Source organism: Channa argus, chromosome 12 (genome assembly GCF_033026475.1).
Source record: "Channa argus isolate prfri chromosome 12, Channa argus male v1.0, whole genome shotgun sequence".
NCBI lineage: Eukaryota > Metazoa > Chordata > Actinopteri > Anabantiformes > Channidae > Channa > Channa argus.
The window spans coordinates 10,278,937-10,291,297 of NC_090208.1; the positions used below are offsets into that span (position 1 = coordinate 10,278,937).

At 42.7% G+C, this 12,361-nt stretch overlaps 1 protein-coding gene across 6 annotated transcripts in view; it reads right to left on the bottom strand.

Moving 5' to 3' along the window:
- Positions 1–2,695: 2,695 nt before the first annotated feature.
- Positions 2,696–12,361, bottom strand: part of LOC137136860 (nuclear factor 1 B-type-like) — a 64,265-nt gene continuing 54,599 nt past the window's right edge. For all 6 annotated transcript variants that reach the window (XM_067522612.1, XM_067522613.1, XM_067522609.1 and 3 more), the window contains one exon: positions 2,696–9,215. In XM_067522612.1, the coding sequence (XP_067378713.1) occupies positions 9,083–9,215 (133 nt within the window). In that variant the 3' untranslated portion in view covers positions 2,696–9,082. The remainder of the gene's footprint in view (positions 9,216–12,361) is intronic.

Sequence of the window (12,361 nt, forward strand, 5' to 3'; positions counted from 1 at the left end):
ATTTCCAAATACAATTTCACAGCGACCTACTCTCATTACTCTGGTTAACTGATTAGGGGAATATTTTATTTTTTTTATTTCTTGACATTTTGGGAGCTTCTTGTTAAATGACGAATGCCTGGTTTAGTCCAAAAGTAACAAACACTAAAATGAAGAAGTGAAAACAGGCGAGGGAACCTGGCTGCAGGCAAAGATGGCAAACTACCAGTTCAGCACAGGAAGTAGTGATTAGTTGGGAAATTTGCTAGAAGATCATTAGGATTAGGCATTGAGTGACAGTGGTAAGAAAAACTAACTTCCAGAAACAAGCTGACAACTTTTGGCTGAGGTTAAAACTCGATCATCCAGTTGATTTGATCTTTGGCTGGAGCCAGGGAAACTAGCCGGAGCAGAGCAGTTTACACATTTCCCATTCTCGAGGCTCAGCTCCAGCGCATCAGGTCGCGATGCAGAAGGCCGTGGGTTCGAATCCCACCCCACCAGGCGTGGCCATCAAAGGCCACCTCGGTGGCGGTTCCCGGGCCAGGATAAAATGGAAAGGGTTGCGGCAGGGAGGGGGGATCCGGCGTAAAAGCACACTGTGGCGACCCCTGAAGGGGACAAGCCAAAAGCTGATCTTTTAGGCTCAGCTAAAATCTCCACATTCAAACAAGCTAATGTTTAGTTTCCTTCTTGTATTGAAAACATGAGCTCTTGTCTGCACAAAGCACTAAATATAACTCCCTCCTTTAGTCATTTAGTCGGAAATCTGCACAAATTCTTTCTTTATGACTCGCGATAAAGTGTATTACACTCACACGTCGATGCCAAAAGACAAAAGGATCAGAGAGTAATCCATTACTTGATTCGACAGCACACAAGATGAATATTATACTCGGGCCATAAAACGCAGGGATGTGACAGGGTTGTTTGTGCTGGCATTGGCTCGTGTCCAACAGTCCAGTCCAGCCTCCGCCCTCACAGGTCCGTGCTCGTGCCCCTCGCCATCCTTTTTTCTGGCGCGCGGTGAGACACACGTCACACACCCTCAAGGCGCGGTTAGCCCTTGTGTACTCGTAGCGGCATCAGAGAAAACTGCAAAAGGAAAACGGCTACGCAAAAACACAAAGGCAATCAACAAATCCCCTTCGCTTGAGCCCCGCGAAACATAATAAGGCCAAATCATCATCTATTTAGCTTCATCAAATCACTGACAGCAGGCCTTGATAAAAGAGAGTGGAAAATATGTAGGGTATAAGACGCTGCCAAGACCCTCACCGACTGGAGTCCCCTATTGAAGCCAGATGTTGACTCAACTGGCCAATTTTGATAAATGGCATAGTGATTACCATTATAGATCGGGTAATTTTATATCATAGTGCCACATTGTTGGTCCTATTTAATGATAGCCAAATGAACCCCGGTCATGCCCGAGGCCAGGTGGGCTTTTCTGCGCTCGGTGTGCGGCATGCAGTGCCACAAAAAGGCCACTTGGAGGGCGCCCCTGCTGTGGACGGAGCGCCAGGGCCCTGTGGGCTCCAACTGACGTTGCCTGTTGTTGTCATCAAGTGTCCAGCTGAGCCCATCGCACAGGTCCATAATGAGACCTAATTGGCGCTTTAGCCTGACTTTTGCTGCCTTCAAGTGTCCTCAATCCCATTAGAAAGGCTTACTAGATCAGAGCTTCTTGTGCTTGACACATTGACCCAGATGGATGTTACCCTGCGTGACCCTCCCAGGTCCCAGCAGACTGACTGTGCTGTGGTCCAAACACTCTAGTCTTGTCTCCCATTCCTCAGGGGTCGGGGCATTACAGTAGATTAGCTGGAGCAATACAGGGATGGAGCGCGGGTATGTGGGGTCATGGGATCGCTGCGGGACATGAAAACTAATGTTTGCTTTCAGGGGAAACTGTCACAGACACACTTCTGAGAATTAGCGAAATCCAATTACTTTAATTCTCAAAAGTCAAAAAGTCGTCTTTGCTCTGATCTGACACTGTCCTTATTGCACCCCCGCGGCGATTACGTACCTTGTTTTCCTCTCCCAACCTGGTTTCAGACCGAGGCGAGGTTCAGCACTGCGACAGCTGTTTTGCATTATACAGTTTCCTTCGTCTATATAAGGCAACTCGGAGGGAAAAGAGAGTTGAGTCATATATTTTAGTGTAGGAAAAAGCCAACACCTCCTCCAAGTGTTTTTAGCATTTTCTGTGGAGCCTTCCAGATTCATAGTGCAGTCAGGCTGCTCAGTGAACGGCTATTACAGCCACACAGTCAGTTCAACAAGCATTTGCAACGGCCTCCAATTCCTTCAACCTACAGATTACACTTAATTAAATAAATGAACCAATGTATGCTTCAGATCAAATGATGCCGCAGCCTGACTTAGTAAATTCTATTGGCTTGGCGGGTTGGAAACCAGACTTCCAGCTCCCAAAGAGTTCAGTGGTAAATATCAAGCACTTAAATAGCACATAGATGGGGAAATATTTAAATAAATGCATTTGCTGGGCCCCCTGTCCCCTCTGATGACCTCCATTCAGTCCCTAAATTACAAACAACTTTCTATACATCCCCGGTGTGATGACAGGAAATCGGTCAGACGTGGCCTTGTGCATATTCGCCAGTTAGTAAAGAGACAGGACTCAAACAGGAGCCGTTTTCTCACAATCAAAAAGACAAAAGAAAGACAAGAAAGAGACACAACGCACAAGTCCTTTTTGTAGCATAGCTCATTTTATTGTTTAAACAGTTTTGCATAGGAAATATATCCACTTCCAGTAATTGACTGCAGTAAAAACAGCCGCTAGCAATATAGGCTGGATATAACAGTAACAATCACAAAAAGTTGAGCCTTTATTTACACTGATTTTAATCTTGTGGCAATTTTAGCCCCTGCACCAAATGTAACCAGCTTGAAGGCATCGCCTAATGCTCGGCGTTTCTAAAAATCAATAAAAGAAGGGATATCAAGGCCTTCGCTATACAGTTCACAATGGACACCTGTGACTCCTAAACTGTAAAGTAAAAGATAGAAAACGAAACAAAACAAAACAGTTTCCAAAAAAGTCCTCTAAAACGTACATTCAGATACATACATAGACCTTTGCACACACTTGCAGTGTAACTACGATCACTACTGGAGACTGTTTACATATTGTTTTGGTGGTGTTGTTGTTGTTGTTCATTTCATGTATATATATATATATTTGTATATATATATTTTTTATATAATTCCACCGTGATTCATGAAGTATAAATGTGTGCGCAGAGGGAAGTAAAAGTGCCACAAGACCCCACCCCCCCCTCCCCCGGGAAAAATAATAATAATAATAATAAAAAAAAAAACATAAAAATCAGCCCTGCAGAGAAAACTGGTGACTAATCTTAACAAAACACATCATTTCATTTTTTTCACTGCACTTAATGTAGCACTGAATCCCCCCCCCCCAACCCCCGAAAAAAGTAAAATAAAAGGAATCAACAGTTCCTCTGAAATTTTGAACAAGCTAGAAGTGGGCATCGTGTGCTAACATCATTTGAAAATTCATAAATCACACACACACACACGCACAAAAAAAAAGAGTAGAAGTAACAAAGAGCATATTTCCCGATGAGTTTGCCACATTCTGTTCTGCGTGATGCTGCGTTTTTCTCGTCACATATGAAAGTAAGTCTATCACATTTTACAATTATATACAACAGACACTTGGACAGCTTGAACAGGCACTGCATTGCTATCTTTTTTGTCTTCTTTTGGTGAATGTTACATCCTGTAAAAATGCTGGTTTTTCATGTGTCATTAACAACCTGATGCCAAGTGACTAGCAGCTAGCCAAAAGTATGGAAGGTGTGTATTGCTCATGTAGGATCAAAGTGAATGTTTCCTCGAAGTCTGCGTGTAGACGCCCTCCCTGTCCCCAGTGAATGTGTGACATTCAGTTCAAAAAACGGGAAAAAAAAAAGAAAAGAATAAATCACACATATTGCATGAGTGCCACACGTCCCTCCTTGCATAACGTTGTTCTTGACGATCGCAGTGATCAGTGACATAATACTTTCTAAAATAATGTGTCATAATCTGCCTGTGAATAAGGCTCCTGTTGCTGCTGATGGGTCGAACACTGATTCAAATTTCCAAAAAGAAGGTTCTGATGAGCTACATTCACACCCCGCGTATAGCAATAAAAACATGAGCTGGAAGGGAGAGAACCCTGTTCTGAAGCACCTGCAATTAACGTGATTCATGTGTTGTGTTTTGTTTTGTAGTGTGATTTCCTATGTTGCATCGGGCATAGACAGCGTGTGGAAAGTGCAAAATGAGCGATGCCTCGATGCTTTTATGGGACTTTTTCAATGATCTTCAACAAGCTGAACAAGCAGAAATATGGGGAGGTGTAGCACCAAACAGCTTGCAACAGTTCCTCTGGAGAACAACTAAGCCATAACAAAAAAACCTCTCTATCAGATCGACTGATTCAGGACGTTTGTCACTGCAGATTTTCGCCCCCCCGCTCACTCTTTTAAGGGTCAGGTGCAATCTGGGGCCTTTTCTACTGGTTACGTGTGACATCACCTCCCAGCTGCTACTAAAAAAACCCAAAAAAAAACAAACACTCTCACACCCTGATCTTGTTGGACAAGAATTCACACCCATTTCCAAAAAAGAAATTAAAAAAAACAAAACAAAACAAAAACATTAGATAAATCACATCACGCTCGCTATGGCCACACTAATGAAAGAACAACAGTTCAAATATTCATGACGTGTTTCCCAAATGGAAATATCTAAGCACTAACCAAGCTCAGACATAATAATGTTAATAATTTAAAAAAAGGCCTTCATTGTGGTTGTTTTTTTATATTTACCAATCTGTATAGACATTTTCCCCATTTTCTGACTTTACATACAGGAATAAAACAACTGATAAAAACACTTTAGATTCTACTAATCGGGGGAAACCTGGAGAGCTCTAACTCAAATCCTCAAATCCTCTGAAACAAACAAACAAAACCAAATTGAATTTGTTTTTCCTAAAATGGAATTGACTCGTTTCTTTCCCCCCCCAGAATTGAAGATTTACAAATAAGGACTTCAGAGAAGAACTCTCGAAAAAGTTTACAGTGTACAAACTCCTGTCCTATGGCAGGCTTCTTTTTTTTTTTTTTCCAATAAAAGACCCTCATCTTCTCTCATTGTGTAGTTTCAGAGGCACTCCATCTCACATCCAGCTCACTAATTCACACACACACAAACACACACACACACTCAAGCTGCCAAAGCAGAGTTCAACCCGACAGACTACTGCTATCGACGTAATCAGGATATTTACCTTTATGTACAGTCTCCTATTCAATAAAACACCAACAGCACAGTGACCCTGACACATGTTGTATCACTCATACACACACACACACACACACACACACAACATTGGGGACAATGCACTTCAGTGGGTTCTCCAATGGCCAAAGGCTGCAAAGCACTTGTAGTTTTTCTTTTAAAAGAAACAAAAACAGTGAAAAACTGACCCCCCAAAAAAACAGTGCACATAGTACGGGGTGACTTTTTCTATTATATCCTGCATAAGAAATTCGGGTGAAGATGGAGAGATTGAGCTTGACTTGAGGATTATTATTATTATTATCATTATTATTATTATTATAAAAAAAAAAAAAACTTTTTCTGCTTTCGAAGCCCTCTGCGTGCGTCGGAGAGCTCTCATTAGTACCATCTCTCCGACAGAAGTGTTTCTTTCACGATTGTAAGGAAAGAGTGCAAAAGGTGTCGTAGCAGCATCGGCGGCGCCGCTCTCTCGGTGAGAAAAGTTGACTTTTTTTTTTTTCTTTTACATCAAAAATGGCAAGATAATGATTGATATAAATAATGCCCTGTAGTACGCCTGAGAGATTCAGTTTGAGACTAGGGTCAAAACACTGCACGAAGGGGGGAGAAGACGATTGCCTATGTGCTATTTAAGTGCTATATATTTTTTTTTCTTCTAGTGGATTCTACTTAAGCTTCTATAAGCCACTGGACTTGAAGTAAGAAAACACAATGCTCGTGTGGTCCAGTGTTTACTCTCTGCAGGGGAAGTCTCTCAGGAATCGACATATGTGCATATCATATATACATCTTTACAAGTCTAGTACTTATAAAATACTTTCTAAAGGCTTGCTTGAGCCTGTCTGGAACTGATTTGGACAGGTCTCACTAGCATAAGTCGGTGTGTGATTGTTGCGCAGGTCACAGGCCACTTCACTGACATGTTTAAGGCATCTACTTGGGAATTGCATTCAGTGATGTCTAGATTAGCACGGCGTAGGAGTCTACCAAAGCGCGCGACTGTGTCCGTCCCGGAGTTGCAGCTTTTAAGGGATCTGCGACAGAATGGGATTCTACACAAAATGATTTCCTAAAATGATTGTCATACTCAAGTCAAGCCGTCTCTCCTGTGGGAAAAAACTAAACAAAAACCAAAGAGCTCCTTTAAGGTCACAAGCTAGCACCCCAGGTGGAAAGTTAAAAGTAAGAGTCACAGTAGACTAATCAGTGACTTTGCAGCCATAGAAAGCCCGAGGGTGCACTTTTTTTTTAATAGGTACTTCTAAAGAAAATACCACCCCCTCCCCCTAAAACGCCCAAATTCAAAACACGCCGTCTCATCGGTGCCTATGTGCTAAAGAAAGAAAAACAAGATTAAAAAAAAAAAAAAAAGAAAAAAAAAAAGACCTTGTCATACACTGCATAGAAAGCAGTCCCCACTTTGGTCAATAAAAAAAAAAGGAAAACACCCACAACAACAACAACAACAACATCATCATTAACAACAACAACAACAACAACAACAACAACAGCAACAACGACAAACGACAATATCAACAAAATAAATGCATTACAATATTGTCTAGCTCCAAACTAGCCTCTAATAATTGACGCATCTATTAAGCACTACCTACATAGGCAAAACTTGGTATTGCATAATTTTCATAATTCTGAATTCCACCCTCCACAAAAGTAACTGGAAGATGAAAAAAAAAAACAAAAAACAAAAACAAAAGAGCATTCCAAAATAATGAAAACAAACAAAAACAAAAGATGACAAGCTATTAGAAAAACCACCAAAATACTGAAAAAAAAAAAAAAAATGCTGGTTGATTACAAACTTTAAAACGGCAACTATACACAGCCTTGATATGCAATGTAACTGTGAGAGAGAGTAGTACATGAAGTTAAAAATCAACAATTTCATTCAGAGTACAAAACAATTCTTATCATAAAAATGTTAATTTTTTTTGTTTCTATAATGATAAATGCAGCAAAAAAAAAAAAAAAGTGTAGTGATGTCTCTATATTCAAAGGCAAGGCACGTAATGTGGACTATATGTCATCGTGCAAATTAAGAGTATTAGAGAGATTTTCCTTGTAGAAATACGTCTGGACTGGAGAGGCAACGGCTGCGAATGCAGGCCATGCACAATTCTAGTTTTCAGGGATTGTTTTTTTTTTTCCTTTTTTCTTTTTTTTTTTTTGCCACCACCTAGATTTACAATTTCAGTTTTCGAACCTCTTCCACTGCAGAGTTAACCTTGCACAAACTGTAGCTTTACACATAAGCGACTGTACATTTGCATGAATTGTACACGCACACAGAAACACCAGCCACGACGATCCGAACCACCCGGTGGTGTTAATGCTTGCGGCCGATCGGTGCATATTTCCATGAATTAACACTTTTGCCATATTTCTTTTCCTGTAAACATAAGCTTTCGAAGCCCATGGCCAAATGCATACGCTCTTGAGCTTAATGCGATCATTTAAGAGTTTGACACTCTATGTCTGAGATCTTTTTCTTTTCTGTTTTTTAAACCAAAATAAATAAAATTAAACTCCCCGTAACGATGGGAGGGGCTCAAAAGAAGTGCTGGTTTTGCTCAACGCTGCACAGGTAGCTTAGTGCTTGCTTTCGACTGCCTTTCATGCTTGATGTTTTTCTCATCTGAGTAGACGGAAATCAAATTGTTTCTTTAAACTTTTTACCCATAAAACTATTTATTATTTATCCCCCTTCCTTTAGAGTCTTAGGGCTGACAGACTGATAGCTTCCCTTCAAATATTCAATTGCACTTGCCTCTATTGAGTTTTTTTTTTTATTACTCTTCGTCTTTTTTTTTTTTTATCCTTTTCTAAAGGAGTTGCAAATTCTTTATTGAGGGGTCCAATGTCAGGTTGTCAAACTTTTAGTGTTTTTTTTTTAAAAACTGCGTCAAGTTTGAGTTCTCAACTCTTCCTGTTAAGTGTTTCCGTTAATTCTTGAACTAAGTAGCAGTAAAGAAGAAACAAAGTCAACACAATTTCAGAACAAAGATTCATATCACAGTAAACTGAAATCAAACGGAGGAAGAAAACACTCTGAACTCACCATTTTCTTTTCGTTTTGTTCCTATGGTGTACACAGTGAATCGTTTGACGTGGGAAAGCCTCTTTTTAAGAGGTCTGAGCGCCATACACCAGGCACAGGTCGCTGATAGGCAGACCCCTGCACCTGTGTGTGTGTCTGTGTGTGTGTGTGTGCGTGTGTGTGTGAAAATTAGGATTTTACATCTTCCCCCAACATGGAAAAATAGTAGGAATTGCCGCTAAGAGACTAGAGTGTCATGCAATAAAACATTAAGGCATCTATACATCACAGTATTTGAATGGATTGAAAAGTTCTGCAAACACAGCAACTGACTGGCGGGTGGTATGTGTGTGTGCCGGGCGAGGAGACAGCAGAACCTGAAGCGTTTTTTCCTCTTTCCTCTGAACCCAACCCTCGTCTTCACTTCTTCACGGCCGGGGTCCATCGTGAAGGGGGACAGGAGAGGGGAGGGACATCAAAAAGGCGGGGTGGGCTTGTTTCTTTTTTTTTTTTATTGTTTTGTTGTTTTTTTTTTGTGGGGTTTTTTTTTTTTTTTTTTTGCGAGGGGGAGGATTGTGCAGCTCCTGCTGCTTTGCTGGTTTCATCCATGGCTGCAGACACCTGTAGTGCTAGCTCTGCACCGCCAAACACCCCCACCCACCCATCCACCTCGGGGGTCATCATCCGGCCTGTGTAGGTTCAGTTCCCTGTCTCCGTGGGGACCAGGGGCTCACCAATGATGTTTATGCTGTAGTTCTGGTGGACATTTGTTGGCAGAATCGGAGTCCCGTTCGACACTTGGAATGGAACTAAGCTCGCCCAGGTACCAGGACTGTGGACAGAGAGAGAGAGAGAGAGAGAGAAAAAACACAGCGAGATGCACAGATTAGATACATGTCGTCAGCTTTTTTGTGCAGCAAACAGTCAACGTCAGACTCTTTCTTTCCATTATCCACGAACACTGCTTCGATAATGACCAGCGCCGCTGCTCTGCTGACGGGAATCAGGCTTCAAGTTCCCACTTTTGTCGCGTTCAGACGACGGGCGACAAACGAAACGGTAAACGGCAGCTTGTTAATCTAAGCTGAGGTGACTCCACTTGATTTCCAGTAAAGGACATCGTGTGCGAGGGCCGTGCTCTGTGCTGATGGCACAGTAGAAAACTCATGAGAGGGGAGAGTGTGATTGCTGCTGCTGCTGGTGGTGCAGTAGGGGGAGAGGGTTGTGGGTAAAAAGCGGAGGTGGTGGTGGGGGTCCCTACACAAAGCGGTCCCATCCCTATTCATCTCACGCTAATGGCAAAACAACACAGTGATTGTTCCTGGGGAGCAACGGTGCTAACTGAAAACGCCAAGTGGGAACAAACAGCATGTTGTTCCCGAGGGGTGCTGCGCTCTACGTAGATGTCAGATAATTAGCCACCCCACCCCCCCACCCACCCCAAAATCCCCTTTTCTTCCTTCACAGACCCCCAGTGTGCACTCATCTGACACCCTCCCACCTCTCACCCCCCCCCCCCGACTCACTGAGAGAGTACCTGTGTCACACGCTTGCCACCAGATTCACCACGATCGCAAACTTTTGCAAACGTGCGGCTAAAGCCTGGACACACGAACAAGTGTGGAGAAAGATGAGGATGAGGAAAACTGGGAGGACGGGGAAACACTGACGTGTGACGAGGCCGGAGCCTGAAGATGGTTTGCAGAGGTGGAGCCCAGACTTGATTCTTTGTGAAGCTTCACAACAACAGACAACACTGTCTGTGCCCATGAAAGCGACTCATCAAGCAGTCTGCATTTTATACAAATCACTAGTCACTGCTCTTTAACTTAAAACAAAGGGAGTGCAAATTCAATTCACCTCGCGTCCTAAAAGAACCAGACTCCCCGATAAAGAGCAAAAGAAAGAAACACACAGAGGAGAAGTTGTATTCAAAATGAAAACAAACACCCCCCTGGTTTTTCGATTCCAGCGTGCACAGAGTTAAAAACAACCTCCAGGCTAATCTTCTCTAGCACTCCCCCCCCCCCCGTCCAACCCGTCCTCATGCTCTCTTCCCCTCCCTCCTTCTCTCTTTCACCCTGCCAAAAATCATCGGACAGGAAATGAGGGATTAAGTTTTTCCTACCTTGCTGAACAAAGAGCGCACAGAGCGGCCGAGGGCTGCTGCCTTCGTTCGCTCCCTTTCTTTCCTTCTTCCTGCCTCACTCCTTCCATCTCTTGCTTTCTCCTTATGAAACTCCTCTCAGGTAATGGCTTACATTAGGGAGACCACACAGCTACGAAAGCCAACTTGCAGGCTTTTTGTGCTCGCTAAACTTGCAGATCGGTTTTAATCTCGTTAAAATCGAAGGCTGCCAGTTCGTATCTGCGTCCCACAACGTAAAGCATTCGGTGCATCATACTGCTGCTATGAAGCTGAATCAAACAGCATCCCTGCAAACTCATATCACACACAGCTGTACAAAGTTGATGCTTTGGTTCCTGTCAATTGTTAGAAATGCAGTTTCTTGATGCTACATTACAGGAATTCTGCTTAACGTAGTTGAGATATGTCTAATTCTACACGTTTCCTTCTCATACAACTACTTTACTCTCTGCTCTTGAAGCAGCTCTGGAGATGCCAAAAACTTAACCCCCATCGCTGCATCTCCTTAGTTAACCTTCAAGATGGCCTCTCTCTGCCCTGTCCAGCTCCCAAACCTCACTAATTCTGCTCCCTGCAAGCAAAGCCCGGGCATACAGCGTGCTTCGTTTAAGGATTAGCTCCCTAAATTAGATTATCTAATGGCATCTTAATGGATTGCTGACCCATTTCCTGCACAATGGCAACATGCGAGTCTGGCAGCGTTTTAATTTGGGGGATAGTACTGAAGAGGAGTAGTGGAGCGCGTCGTTTAAAGGGCAAGCGAGATAAAAGAGGAATACAAGTGATTCCATCTATATGTTGAATGGTTTTCTGTGAATATTCCATCTAAGAGGAACAAAATATAATTGAATTACCATCCGGCCCTTGTAACAAAATCAACGAAATTCAGTTGGGGTTGGTTTTTATCTGTGCTCATTACTGTACCCTCACATGGAGAGAGGAGGAGGAGTTACTGTAGCTGCTGTGTGAGTGGAATAAGAGACCTCGAGCTGTTGCAGGGGACATTTTTCTGTGCTACCCCCACTGGCCTATTAGGAGGCCTGCTGAAAGGGGATTGGGGGGGGGGGGGGGGGGGGGTCTGCTATGTGCATGTGTGTTTGTAAAAAACTTTGCAACTTCAGTGGGTGCAACAATGAGCTATACAAACACACACACGCGCGCACACACACAAACACACTGATGCTCCACGCTTCCAGGAAAAAGGGGAAAAAGGGAGACGTAGCAGGAAAAGGCTTAGCTCAGCTTGCTCCCTCTGCCATGGTGAAGTGGTTCAGGTTTTTCCCCCAGAGAGGGAGATGAGGTATGGAGACAGGAGGAGAGGAGAGGAGGGGGGGGGGGCTTTATGTAACTTTAAATTAAAGAGAATAAAACATGAATTCAGCATGAAGTCAAACAAAGCAGTAGATCTTTACATGGCTGCTAATCTCACCTGATACGACTTCTACTCTGCAAACTGTGACTTCTTTAGTATTAACTAGCTTCACAGAAGTTTGCGCTGTCTTGAGTGGAGGTTTTGTTTTGGTGGGGTGAGAGCAACAGAATACAGTCATGACAAATTTGATGTGCAGGAAGTTTAAATATTTGTTGCTTTGACAATCTATGACCAGAAATACTATGTTTCTGTTTTTCTAAAGCCTGTGATTCTGTTTATTTGATTAGTGCATTTAAAAACAAATGCAACTCTCACTGAAATCCTCTTTTGTGGCGAGAAAAGAGACACAAAAAAAAAGGTGCAAAACACTTTTCAAAAAGAAAATTAAATAGAAACGGCGGTTACAGTTTAAACAAAGCGAGAAACAAGGAAATGTGTTAATGATCTATCAAGGAAC